The sequence below is a fragment of the Jaculus jaculus genome, chromosome 10 (genome assembly GCF_020740685.1).
Source record: "Jaculus jaculus isolate mJacJac1 chromosome 10, mJacJac1.mat.Y.cur, whole genome shotgun sequence".
In the NCBI taxonomy this organism is placed as follows: Eukaryota; Metazoa; Chordata; class Mammalia; order Rodentia; family Dipodidae; genus Jaculus; species Jaculus jaculus.
Window position 1 is genome coordinate 15,309,885 of NC_059111.1, and position 14,191 is coordinate 15,324,075.

Genomic DNA, 14,191 nt, shown 5'->3' on the forward strand with positions numbered 1-14,191 from the left:
CTCTCTCAAATATATTTATATATATGTAGTCTCAGTGTGGCCTCAAACTCAAGGCAGTCCTTCTACCTCTGCCTCGAGAGTGCTGGGATTAAAGGCGTGTGCCACCAAGCCTGGCTTAATTTATATTTTTTGTTGCTTCTATTTCTTGTTTTGGATATTTTTTATTTGCCTGACATAAAAGCTAGAGCTCATTATAAAATATAACATCTTCATTTGTTAAGCTTAAACTGACTCATGAAAATTTGTAAATATGTTCTTCCTATAGCATTTTGAGTCTTCCTCATCAAGCATCTCCAGTGTCCCGCACCCCCAGCCTTCCTGCTGTAGACACAAGCTACATCAACACCTCCCTCATCCAAGACTACAGACATCCCTTCCACATGACACCCATGCCCTACGACTTACAAGGTGAGTCCCTCGTTCTTCACCATTGTCACGTGGGCTGATGAGTGCCTTTGATCTGTGTAGTCCTCCTTTGGGTAAGTGTCAAGAAGAACAAGAGGTTCGAGAGAACATGGCCTTGGTTTCTGGGTGTTGACAGAAATAATACACCATGGCCATCAGAACTGGCCCACTTGTTGCTTGTGCTTTCATTAGCCAGAGTCCGCTTCCCGTGGGGGAAGCAGTGCAGGGCAGCTCCAGTATGCGGCCTTGCATTTTCATGTTTGCGCACGCTACATTCTTCCTTGATGATGGCTGTAACGTAGCAGGACTTTCCCTTTGTGTTTTGAGACATGGTCTTGCTGTGGTAGTCCTAGCTGGCCTTGAACTTGGTGCATCTGGCTTCCTTTTTTTAGTAATATACTAAATGTTAAAATAATAAATAAATATACTGTGCTGCCAAAGCAAGCACAGCATCTGGCTCCAGCTTTCTGGAATTAGAGGCATATGTGCCCCATGCCTGGCCTTATGTTGTATTATCCTTAAATCATACTGAACTGAGGCACTTGAAAGTTTTAATTTTGATTTTACTGAATCTAATCCTCCTTTTAAAAAGAAGTTCAGAGTGTCAGGGCACTCCTTTGTGTGTCACAGAGGTCACCAGTGAGCGTGTCTTTGTAACTGGTTGGTTGACCCTCCGGAAGTTGTAGTCACTCCTCACGGTGTATTAGGCACCTACCTTTCCATACCTTTTCACACAGACACAAGCATCACCGTCACTGTCAAGAACCGTAGCATTTGTCACTCATAGATCCTCGTGCTGTCACCTGTTCTCTGAGGACAGAGTGGGCGCCCGAGGGTCGTCGTCCTGTTCCCGCCTGCATCTGCTGCAGGGTGGAGAACACCATGAGGCACGTGGTTCATGCTGCTCTCCTCGCCTTTGATCATGTCCTGTGCTGCTCCGTGTGCATTGGAAGGGGGGTCTGTTTGCATCCAGTGGTTAGAACTGGCTTGTCACCACCCAGCTCCCAGGCGCCCCCTGCATCCCACCACCTCGTGCCACCACAGATACTCATGAGCTTGAATCTGGTCCTGCTGGTGAGATGGTAACTTCCTAACCTTTCAACTTCAAACCCGTCTCCTCTAAAACCAGCCCTGCAGTCGCCTCGGGCCTCAGAAGGTGCTCCTGCAGTAAATGGCATGGACAGGTTACTTAAGCAGAGTCAGAGCAAGGCGTTCACTGCCTGCGTGTGCACGTGGTGCTTCTTGACACGCTGGGAAATGAGGTGTAGAACACTGCTCTTACTGTGTGTGTGTGTGTGTGTGTGTGTGTGTGTGTGTGTGTGTGAATTCAGTCCCAGATTGCACAGGATATAAGGCTTGTGCTTACTTTAAAAAAATATTTTGGTGGGCTGAAGAGAGATGGCTTAGCAGTTAAGCGCTTGCCTGTGAAGCCTAAGGACCCCGGTTCGAGGCTCGGTTCCCCAGGACCCACGTTAGCCAGATGCACAAGGGGCCGCATGTGTCTGGAGTTCCTCTGCAATGGCTGGAGGCCCTGCTATGCCCATTCTCTCTCTCTTTCTCTCTCTCTCTCTCTCACTCTCTCTCTCTCGCTCTGCCTCTCTCTGTCTGTCACTCAAATAAATAAACAAAAAACAAATAAAAATATTTTACTAGACTGGGAGACATGGCTTAGCCGTTAAGGCACATGTTTGCGAAGCCTAAGGACCCGGGTTTGATTCTCCAGGTGTCATGTAAGCCAGATGCGCACATAGGGGCGCATGCATCTGGAGTTCATTTGCAGTGGCTAGAAGTCCTGGCATGCCCATTCTCACTTACTCTCTTCCTCTGACTATAATAAATAAAAATAAAATCTTAAAAAAAAAAAAAGATTTACGTATTTAAAATTTTTTTATTACTTATTTTGAGAGAGAGAGAATGGGCACCCCAGGATCTTCAGCTGCTGTGAATGAACTCCAGAGGTGTGTGTCACTGTGTCTGGCTATGTGAGACCTGGATATTTGAACATGAGTTCTTAGGCTTCATGGGCAAGCCTTTTCTCCAGCCCTTATTTATTTTGAGAGAGAGAGATAGAATGGATGTGCTAGGGCCTCCAGCCACTGCAAACAAACTCTTGACACATGTGCCACTTTGTGCATCTTGCTTGCATGGGTACTGGGAAATCAAACCTGGGTCCTCAGGCTTCACAGGCAAGCAACTTAACTGCTAAGTCATTTCTCTAGCCTTTGTATTTACTTTCTGAGTATTGGACTATCTGGAAAAATTAGGGGTTTTTGTTTGTTTTTTCAAAGTTGGATCTCACTCTAACTCAGCCTGTCCTAGAACACACTGTGTATGTATTCTCAGGGTGGCCTTTAACTCAGTAATCTTCCTACTTCTGCCTCCCAAGTGCTGGGATTAAAGGTTTATGCCACCACACCCAACTTTGTTGTTGTTAACTAAATTTTCTTTTTCTCCCCACAGGATTAGATTTCTTTCCTTTCTTATCAGGAGACAATCAGGTATGTATGAAAAAATTAGTCATTTTAATTATATCATAAAATATTTTTAAATACAATATGTATTCAGGAGAAAGATAAGTTTCCATGGAAAGCACAAAATAAATATGGTCAGTGCTGCTATGTATTAAAGATTGAAATTTAAAAGGTGGGTAGTAAGAACAGTGTCTGCTGGTTTTCAGTACTGTTGTGGAAAGGGCCATGAGTCATGTGACTGTGGTCATCGTCGCATGGTGCCTTCCTTTGCTGCTGGTGTTACAAAGCTACTGCACAGCTGTATGTAAATGTGTGGTCATACATGGTGCCGTAAGCAGTTTTGTCAGGCTGTGAGCATCCACCTCTTGTCTGTCTGCATCGTTTTCTCCTGTGCTTGCTTTAATCTCATTGCTTCATTCATCATGACCACTAAATGTACAAGATCCACTGCTGCGAGGGCGTGGCCAGTGGCCAGCCTAGAAGTGGGGTGACGAGGGAGTGCGGAGGCGGGAAGTCGGGGTGAGCATGACAGCAGCCAGGCTGCCCCACCCACCACAGCCACGGTGTGCACACAGCCAAGGGGGAGCTGCAAAGGAGCAGCTTTGTCGAAGATGACAAGGTTAATAAAAATAGGAGAAATGTCTCACAACCTGGATTAAAGACCAGACACAGCACCACATCCCTCGGTACCATCATGATCACTGCCAAAGCAAGAGTTTGTTTGCCAGGTTAGAGAAAAGGCAGGAGCCAGGCATAGTGGCCCACACCTTTAGTCCAGCACTCAGGAGGTGAGGCTGAGGTAGGGGGATTGCTGTGAGTTCGAGGCCAGCCTACAGTTACAGAGTGAGTTCCAGGTCAGCCTGGTCTAGCATGAGTCCTTCCCCAAAGGGAGACAAGAAAGGCAGGTTTGACTGCCATGTTGAACTCTGCTGCTGTGGGAACAGTGAACTATTGAAGCAGCACATTTGTTACCTCACGTGCAGGGGCGTGCAGAGCCCGCGAGTGCCCGTCCGAGGCACCTGAAGCTCACTGGCGGCTGTTTCGCAGGGCACATCTTCAGTTTGGGAGAAAGCTTCACACTGGGAATAGGTGCCAGAAGGTCACTTAGCCATAAGGAGATCAAGTCAGTACCACGTTGGAAGGCTTTGAAAGGTTGAGTAACGGGGGCTGGAGAGATGGCTCAGCAGTTAAGTCACTTGCCTGTGAAGCGTAATGGCCGGGGCTCAGTTCCCCTGTTCCCACGTAAAGCCAGATGCACAAGGTGGGGCACGCATTTGGAGTTCATTTGCAGTGACTGGAGGCCCTGCCACGCACATTCTGTCTCTCTCTCTCTCTGCTTGCAAATGAATAAAAATATTTTTAAAAACAAAAAGATTGGGTAGCCATCTCACTTGGGACATAAGTGAGAGTCCAGGGCCTTCAAGTGTGTGGAGCTCATGCTGCAGAACCCAGCGCCATCCCAGTTGCCCTTCTGGATTCTGTACCAGTGAAATGTGAAGCTGGTTGAGGAGCCGTGGGCTTTGCAAGGCTTAACCTTACTGACATGGTGCTCCTGCCACTCTGCCTCCTTGATCGAGGCAGTGATTCATGGAGGTTTAGTGGCTTTTAAGGCTATTACCTGCTTAGGGCCTGTGTCCAGGCCAGTGCTGCGATGACAGAGGAGTACCCGAAAGGCGCCGGGCAGCCCTTGATGGGTCTGTGTCTTCAGCTTTGCTTGGGTTTGAGCTGATATCGTTGAGGACTGGACAGCATCTGAAGGAAGACACACAAGGGAATCCTCTCTAATTTCCAAGGGCTTGCCAAGAATGAGGAGGTCCTGCAACCAAGTAAGACGATGGTGGTGGTGGCCGACACGAGGTGCTCCCAGAGGCGGTCCTTGAGGGGCTGATGACTGGAATCAGTGGAACCGGGAAGGGAGTGCAGGCTGGAGAAGAGGCCAGAGAAAAGGAACATGCAGGGAATGGAAGAGAAGAACCCAAGAAAAATTCAGCCACAAATTTTGTGAATCTCGTGGACCAAGGAGCTGGGACAGTGGTTGAAGACTACTTGCTTGCAGAGCCTGCAGCCCAGATTTGATTCTCCAGTACCAATGTAAAGCCAGATGGGCAAAGTGGCACATGTGTCCAGAGTTCGCCTGTAGCGGCAGGAGGCCCTGTAAGCCCTCTTTCCCTCTCATTCTTAATCCTTCCCTCTCTCAAATAAAAATAAATTTTAAAAAATATAGACCAAGGGGCTGGAGAGATGGCTTAACGGTTGAAGTATTTGCCTACACAACCAAAGCACCCAGGTTCAATTCCCCAGGACCCACATAAGCCAGATGCACAAGGGGGCACATGCGTCTAGAGTTCGTTTGCAGTGGCTGGAGGCCCTGGCATGCCTATATCCATATTCTCTCTGTCTCTTTCAAATAAGTAAATAAAATACTTAAACATACACACACACACACACACACACACACACACACACACAAATCTTGGACCTTGAGCCAGGTGTGGTGGTGCACGTCTATAATTAAAAAATCTTGGATCAAAATACAAGAGAGTGTTCTTTGGGAGAGCTCTCTTCACAGAAAATCTGATGGCTGGGCATGCCTTTAGTCCTAGCATTTGGGAGGCAGAGGTAGGTAGATCGCCATGAGCTTGAGGCTGCCCTGGGACTATATAGAGAATCCTAGGTCAGCTTGGGCTGGAGTGACACCCCACCTTGAGAAACCAAAAAGAAAAAAAGAAAGAAAGAAAAAATCTGATGAACAAAAGCCAGCATTCATGCAGGCCTTGGAGGGCATGATTTTGAAGACGACTGGTATGTTCAGGAAGAGCTCTGGAAATCATCAGGAAAGATCCAGAAGAGGGCATTGTCATCAGATAAAATGTCAGCACCATGTGTGTTACTATCCTAAGGACCTTCCAGGGGGGCAACATGACAGTAAAGTGACCCGTTGTCTGTAGTTCTGCTCACCTTGCTTGTGGTAAACACCCTAGGCAGCTGTGGCTGTGCTTATGGCGTTTCATACTGTACTCCCACTGTTTTGTGGTCTGGACATGCCTCCAGAGAGCAGCACATGGTCTCATGCAGGCCTGCCTCTCAGTGAAAAAGTGCCTCACAAGCCGGGCGTGGTGGCGCACACCTTTAAGCCCAGTACTTGGGAGGCAGAGGTAGGAGGATCGCTGTGAGTTCAAGGCCACCCTGAGACAACATAGTGAATTCCAGGTCAGCCTGAACTAGAGTGAGACCCTAAACAAAACAAAACCAAAAACAAAACAAACAAACAAAAGTGCCTCACAGCACCCATCTCAGAGTGTGTCTCTGTTAAGTGGCAAGAGGGTGGGCCCTTCTCTTTTCCTGTTGCTTTTGAGCATTCTACAAACAGTATTTAAAGACTTGCATGCAACCCAAGAAAGAAATAATCAATAAATGTTATTTCCATCTCATGCAAAAATTAGTAACTCAGTTGGATATTTGGTTTTGCAAAATGTCTCGGGTGTTACCGGTCCCTTGCTGTGTTCCGTCAGGACGTGCTGTGCTGAGATGATGAGTACCTGGAACTCGTGCTCACGGTGAATGTGTTTTGTCTCTGGTCTCTCTAGCATTACAGCACGTCCCTGCTCGCCGCCGCGGCAGCAGCCGTTTCCGACGATCAGGACCTCCTGCACACGTCACGGTTTTTCCCCTACACCTCCTCGCAGATGTTTCTCGACCAGTTGAGTGCGGGAGGCAGCACTTCTCTGCCAACCACCAATGGCAGCAGCAGTGGCAGCAACAGCAGCCTAGTGTCTTCCACCAGCCTGAGGGAGAGCCACGGCCACACTGTTGCCAACAGGAGCAGTGCGGACACAGCATCCATCTTCGGCATCATCCCGGACATTATCTCCTTGGACTGACTCTGGCCCTGCTGCTCCCACGCCACCCCAGATTAAGTGAACTTGGCAGAAGAGAACTTTGTGCTCTGTTAAACCTTAACTCTGTTCAGAGAAGTACACAAGTGTGGTTTTTTTCCTTTTTTTTAGGGAAAAAATTAAAAGAAATGTACAGAGAACAAAACTATATTTTCAGTTTTACTTTTGTATATAAATCTAAGACTGCCTGTCTGATAAAACTCTTGTTTAAAAAAAGAAAAAGAAAAAGAAAAAACAAGCTCCCCCACCACCCTCAGTCCGTTTCTTCTGGATTCTGACGTTCCCATCGTTCGTTCTATGGTTTGGTTCGTTTTACTTCAATGGCATTACTTTATTTGCAATAACAGAAACGGAGTTGCATGTATGAAGTTTTAAATTGTGGGCTTTGTTGTGGGGAGGGGGTTAGGGGAATAGTTTGATTTCCATTTTTTAAAAACAACAGACTTGGGTTCTGTTTATTTGTGCATATTTTATCCAGCCTTAAGTTATAAGTCTCCACCGTGCCCTCTGCATTCCCTGTGTCCCTTCAGGACATCGCTCGTGGGTGTGTATGCGTGTGTCTGTGTTCTGTCGTCGCTGTCCCCTCTCCTGGGTTGCGCTGAGTTACTGTATCAGTTGCCTGCTTCTTTCAGAGTGCGCTGAAGGTCTTGAACTCACACGTAAGCATCTTGGTCAACCACCCCAGCTGCATGTTCTCCACCACAGGTTCTCTGTTGTTGCTAGAGTATGTTCCAGAAACAGTGAGTAAAGCTGTCTGGTATAGGGAATAGGTTCACCGACCTGTGAAGAATACACGTGTGGATTTGAAATCTGGGGTTGCCACTGTTGTATATTTAAACCAAGTTTGTGGGGATCTGCTTCGTGTTGGCCACAGGGTAACAGGTTTCATTGAAGATGGTCACACCAAAGTAGGACGTGGAAGGAACTCCAAAGCCCTGTTGGATGTCTTACACACCTGGCAGGAAAAGTTAATCACCTCAAAATTGAAGATGAAGCAAGTCAATGATCCTAAAAAGTAAATTCTCTTTGTGAAATACAGTGTACCCCACATGTGGATACATAGAAATCTATTAGATAAGCAGTTGACGTTCAGTGTGTTTGGGCCTTAGTTGGTTATTTCAGTTCTGAGTGTACTTGCTTCCTCTGCCTTGTTTATTTTCCCCTCACTGTGTAACGACAAGCCTGACACAGGAAAGTCACTATTGTCAAAGAATCCAAGACTCAGTCTTGTCTACTCTTAAGCAGAACACGTAAGCATGCCGAGGCTGCTTCAGGACAGGAGTGAGGGTGGGAAGAAAGGCAAGGGACTCCCCTCAGGTCCTCATCTAAAGAAGATGTCTGTCTCAAGTGTGCAGAAGATGTTCCACTGATCAATAGAGTGCAGGTCCATTACAAAAGACAGGGGTGAGCGATCACCACTTCCCACCCTAGGTTTTATGTCACAACTGTTACGTGTTCTCAGAGTGGATAAAAGACCACTTTTATGTATAAGCTTGTTTTAAACCTTGCATTTGGTAGCAAAATGGACTTATTTTAACCCAGGTAGAACTCAAGCAGTATCTGTATCTTCAGTTGTGTGATAAAAATCAAATGATTCACATTACTATGTGGCACCTAAAAATATGTTTTTGCGACTCTGCTACTAAATTGTTGGCTTGAAGTTTGAAAAAAACTGGTGTTGATAATGTATATGTGTGTGTGTATATATGTATTTATAAACAAGTGTGTGTGAGTAACAAGTGAGTTACATAGTCTTCCCTACGCATGTGTATTCCACACATAAATGGCTGAGTTATAGTCACAAAACAATTTGCAATAAAACAAAACGTTCATTGTCGGTTAAAACGAGAAATAGTTATGATTTTGAATGAATCTGGTGTTCCCATGAGTAAACATTGTAAGAATTCTCATTGCCGTATTAATTTAGGCTGACCTCAGGCAGTATTATATAATTTGTCTAAATTGGGATTGGGGTAGAAATTACTAAAACTGGGATGTTGTTTCTGTTTTAGTAGGAAACACATTACATCAACTACTGAGGGAAAATGAATGGGCCTTACTTTCTTTGTTCCTATTGGTGGTAGTCTGAGGAGAGAGAGAGTGAGAGAGAGAGAGAGAGTGTGTGTGTGTGAGAGAGAGAGAGAGAGAGAGAGATGTGGAATTATAAGGCGAATGGTCCAGTTGAAACCCATCCTTCCTTCCGCTTTCTTGGAGAGGGCTAGTTTCCTTCTGTGTTCTACGTTACACCAACTTATGGGAGAAATTGGCAGTTGGGAGAAACAAATGTCTGTCCAGTGGCTTTGGTCATGTCCCTGTGGGAGAGCTAACCATTGGTCTTTTTTATTTTAGTTCATTCCACTTCATGAGGAGCTCATTTCATTTAGTTAGTTGTTGGCTTTCTAAAATGTTGCATTAAGTGATAGTTAATTGCTAACCTCATGGTCAGCATCAGCCAATCATACACCCGTGATCTTTTCTGAGTGGTAGTATAGTATTGTCCCACCCTGCATTTTTATCTCCTGAGTTTTCTTTGTTTAAATCACGTAGTCTCTCATCTTTTTTTCCTTAGCCCACCCTCGCCCCAAGCCTGCCTCTGCTGACGTGCGGCCGCGGGTGCGGTCTGAGGTCCGCAGCGCGGCCGGCAGTCCCTTGACTCTCAGCGCACGTGCGTGTGTTTCTGTCCACTGCTGTGCGTGCGCGTGCATGGGTGCACCCGTGCACACATCTTCGGTAACAGCAGGGTTGAAGCGGCTTTTCATTACTATGTGGGCATTAGACATATCTTTTTAAAAAATCTGAAACTTAGCCACACCACACTTTGGCTAATTTGTTCTGAGCATTAAAATTTTTCTGCTACTAATTTAGATACTATCACACATCTTTATTACTAACTTAAGAAAGATTTTACTTCAGTCTCTGAAAAAAAAATGTGTGTGTTTTTTTGGCAGGTTTTCCTTTGAGACAAGTGCGTGAAATTGAATGAAAATATACCCCGATTGTAAATGAATAAATGTGCAAAGAGCATTGTCTTTAAACAGTTTTGGTTTTAAATGCCTAAAAACTTTCAGGATCTTCAGGACTTTCAAAAGCACATTTGAATTTGTTTCAGTAAGAATTTTGTTTTATGAATACATGTTGCATTTTTTTTTAACTAAATGTAAATCTTAGATTTCAGGAAGGGAAGGAGACTAGCTGGTGGTCCCAGTGTGTGCTGCTGTTGTTTAATTAACAAAGGGGAAAATGTAAATAAACAGATATAAAAGTTACCATAAATTCCATGAACTTAAATCTGTGATTCATTGCCTTAAAACTTTCTCTCTTAGATTTTCCATACCGCATGCCAAACCAGTAAAATGGCTTTTAAAGGTGTATAGTAGACCAATGTCAGTTTGTATAAAAGTACCAAGTGAAAATATTTATTACATGCATTGGAAAAAATTGTTTACCTATTGAATGTTACCTGTTTATGTAGAGCTCTTTAGATGTAATAAAGAAAAGCCTTCAGTTAATTTGTCTTCTGTAAAGCAGTACTCCTGGGTATACAAAGGGGCAGTCCCCGTGAGAAAAATGCCAATACTGTGGTGCATCCGAGGCCCCTTTCTCTGACCCAGTGGTTTCAGAGTGTAACAAGTAACTAATAGTTTCCACAGCATGCTTTGAGGTTAGTTAATAGCGGGCCACTGTTTTCTCTCTCCGTGAAGTGTGGCTCTGTGATGAACCACAGCTGCCTACTAGGTTTGCAGTCCACTGTTGGGGAGCCAGGTGCTAGGTAGGCTCACTGAAATTAGGAATGCTCACTGGAGACCCTCTGGGATAGTTGTGTAAATCAATGTTTCTGGAGATGAACCCTCAGCAATCTTAACCCCCTTGACTAGGGCAGTGGGTGGGGAAGAGGAGTCTGGCTTGTGCTCACCAAGTTCTATTTCACATCAAGTTAGGTAGACAGGTGGGATGCGGTTCGCTTGATAGAGTCCTGGCCTAGCGTGCAGGAAGCTCGGCGTTGCATCCCCCAGCACCACGTGAACTGGACATGGTAGCACACGCCCGTTAATGTTGGCACTTGGAGGGTGGAGGTGGGAGGATCAGAAATCCAAGCTCATCCTTGGATACATAGCAAGTTTGAGGCCAACCTGGGCTACGTAAGACTTTCCAACTTAAAGCCAGTGGAGCCGGTCAGTGACAGTTTTGATGGGATTCCTTCACAGTGATAGCTCAGAACTTGGCCGTGCCTCAGCACTAGCCTCAAGCTCCTGTCTGAAATTTCTGCTATCCCAGAGTGGATGAGCTGGGATTGCTCCCCAAGACCAGCTGGAATCAAAGGTGGCGGTGGAGGTTTGGGACCCAGCCCTGCCTGGAGGTCAAATACCACCCTTCTCTCTGGGAGGTCGTGGTGTGATACCACCCCTCAGGAGTTACCAGAGGAGTGATGAAGTTGTGAGCATTAATTGCCCTCACTTACTCTGGCCTCTCCCAGGCTCCTGAGAACAGCCCCAAAATTCCATATTTCTAATTCTCCTAAAAATCATTTAGTTGGAGCCAGGCGTGGTGGCGCATGCCTTTAATCCCAGCACTCGGGAGCCAGAGGTAGGAGGATTGTCGAGAGTTTGAGGCCAGCCTGAGACTACAGAGTGAATTACAGGTTACCCTGAGCTAGAGTGAGACCCTAGCCCAAAAAATAAATAAATGAAAGAAAAAAAAAATTAAACGCCGCCAACTCATCTAATCCCAGCCACTTAGGAGGCTGGCAAGTGAGAAGTCTGCCAAATATTACAAAACCTCCGCTTCCCAAAACTCCGATCTGCGCCTGCACTGTTTTGCCCCAGATTTTAGCTAGATGGTCACAAGTTCACCTAGTTAATGCTCGGGCCACTCACTGCCTGCTCCACCCCAAACCCCTTCTTTGCCAGCGCTTGGGAAACAGAAGCAGGAAGGTGACCAAGGCGTCTGAGGCCAATCTGGTCTACACAGTGAGTATCAGGCAGGCCAGGGCTGCCACCTGAAGACCCGTCTCCACTGGGCATGTGGCTTCCATACTGCCAGCCCTTGGGAAGTTGAGGTAGGAGTGAATTTGGGTTCCTCCTCCAGAAAAATAAAGTCCTTTCTTTGTTTGGATTGGCAGTTTGTGCTCACTCTACCGGCAGTTATATTTTAGGGAACACGACACTACCGTTGGGCAAATGGTGCCCTCCTCCCTGAGGACTTGAGTTTGGCCAAGCATCATGGGTAACAGGTGAAGCAAAGCAATCACTTGTTTTTGGCTCCCTGCAGTTTTCCCAGCCTGACCCTTCCCTAGTGAAAGATTAGTGTCTGGTCTAACCTCCCAGAAGGTATACCCCTTTGTGACATGGTTTTCTGCCTTAACCACTAAGACACCACCAGACAAAGCCATAGCCATTTTTTATTTATTTTACTTGCAAGCAGAGAGACAGACATAATTCCAGACGCATGTGCCATTTTGTGCATCTGCCAAAGCCGATTTTGATACGTATAAGAGTTGAAAATAGGGGGCTGGGCAGGCATGGTGGCGCACGCCTTTTATCCCAGTACTTGGGAGGCAGAGGTAGGAGGATCACCATAAGTTCAAGGCCACCCTGAGACTATGTAGTGAATTCCAGGCCAGCCTGGACTAGAGTGAGACCCTACTTCAGAAAACCAAACAAGAAAGAAGGAGGGAAGGAAGGAAGGAAAGAAAATAGGGGGCTGTAGAGATGGCTTAGCAGTTAAGGCATTTGCCTGCAAAGCCAAAGGATCCCAGTTCAATTCCCCAGGACCCACATAAGCCAGATGTACAAGGGGGCACATCCGTCTGGAGTTCATTTGCAGTGGCTGGAGACCCTGCTGTGTCCATTCTCTCTCTGCCTCTTTCTCTCTCTCAAATAAATTTATCAAATAACTGCCAGGTGTGGTGGTGCACACCTTTAATCCTGGCACTCAGGAGGCTGAGGTAGGAGGATCACTGAGTTCGAGGCCATCCTGAGACTACATAGTAATTTCTAGGTCAACCTGAGCTACAGTGAGATGAGATCCTACCTCGGGAAAAAAAAAAAAGAAAAGAAAAGAAAAGATGAAAATAGAAAAAAAGAAAAAAGAAATCTAGCCGGGTGTGATGGCACACGCCTTTAATCCCTGCACTGGGGAAGCAGAGGGAGGAGGACCCCTGTTTGAGACCAGCCTGAGATTACATGGTGAATTCCAGGTCAGCCTGGGCTAGAGTGAGACCCTACCTTGGGGAGTTGAAAATCTTGGAGCACTTTGGGCATCTGAGCCCCACTGGTGAACTGATACCCTATTCCTGTTTTCTAAGCTGGTATTTTAGCCACAGCCTTGGTACCGTCTCTTTCTCTGTACTGGGAAAGTGGCTTAAAGTCACGATCATTCTGGGTCATGTGAGCAGGCCATCCTAGTTCCCGGCATGACCACCAGGGCCCAGCTCTGAATTCTACAGGGAGCCTCAGAAAGGCCTCCTTGGCTCTGCAAGACCCCAGAAGAGGATGCCACTTTTGGTGAAGAGTGTCAAGTTGGATCACTTAACTGTTGCTCAGCTGATGGGAAATTCATCCCGATGTACTTACAGCCTGCTGGTGAAGAGCATCCTGGGACTGGAGAGATGGCTGAGCAGTTAAAGGCACTGGCTTTGCGTGGGTACTGGGGAATTGAACCTGGGTCCTTGGGCTTCGAAGGCAGGCACCTTATGTGACTTCCTCTTTCTTTTCTTTTTCAAGGAAGAGTCTCACTGTAGCCCAGGTTGACCTGGAACTCACTCTGTAACCCCAGGCTGGCCTTGAAGTCATGGTGATCCTTTCACTTCAGCTTCCAGAGGTTACCTCATCACTCCTGGCTGCAGATAAATTTTAAAACATTGTATGCGTTTGCCCTTTCTCACTGTTCCTCAGCAACACTGGTTTTATCTTGGAAATGTAGAAGGTGATTCCAGCATACAGACTGCATCTTGCAGACTGCCTTTTTTTTTTTTTTTTTTTTCATTGAAACACTACCGTGGTAACTCCCGATTTCCACATACTTTCTGGAAAGTAATTGCCAGCCATTTCCAAGTCATGCTCTTCATCTTCCCATAAAGAAAGACAGGAATCCAATTTCCATTAGACCCAAAGGCTTAGAGTGGCAAAATGGTCACACAGGAGGGAAGTGGCAGAGCCAGGGCCAGAACTCGAGCCTGACTCCCAACTACATAGGCCCTTCCTCCCACACAGGGCTGAGCTCATGGTGGTTTCCAAAATCATGACTGAATTATTGCTTGTTATTCCCCTGCTACAGATAGGTAGTGTCGTGTTACTGCTGGTTTTTTTTAATTTTTATTTATTTATTTGTGAGACAGAGAAAGAGGCAGAGAGAGAGAGAGAATGGGTGCGACAGGGCCTCCATCCACTGCAGATGAACTCCAGACGCGTGCGCCCCCTT

The 14,191-nt window shown here is 46.2% G+C and overlaps 1 protein-coding gene across 2 annotated transcripts in view; it reads left to right on the forward strand.

The window, feature by feature from the left end:
* Pias1 (protein inhibitor of activated STAT 1) overlaps positions 1-10,281 on the forward strand; it is a 128,104-nt gene extending 117,823 nt beyond the window's left edge. For both annotated transcript variants that reach the window (XM_004662569.3, XM_045160321.1), the window contains exons 12-14: positions 266-408; positions 2,866-2,903; positions 6,464-10,281. In XM_004662569.3, coding sequence (XP_004662626.1) covers positions 266-408; positions 2,866-2,903; positions 6,464-6,757 — 475 coding nt within the window. In that variant the 3' untranslated portion in view covers positions 6,758-10,281. The remainder of the gene's footprint in view (positions 1-265; positions 409-2,865; positions 2,904-6,463) is intronic.
* The last annotated feature ends 3,910 nt before the right edge of the window (positions 10,282-14,191 follow it).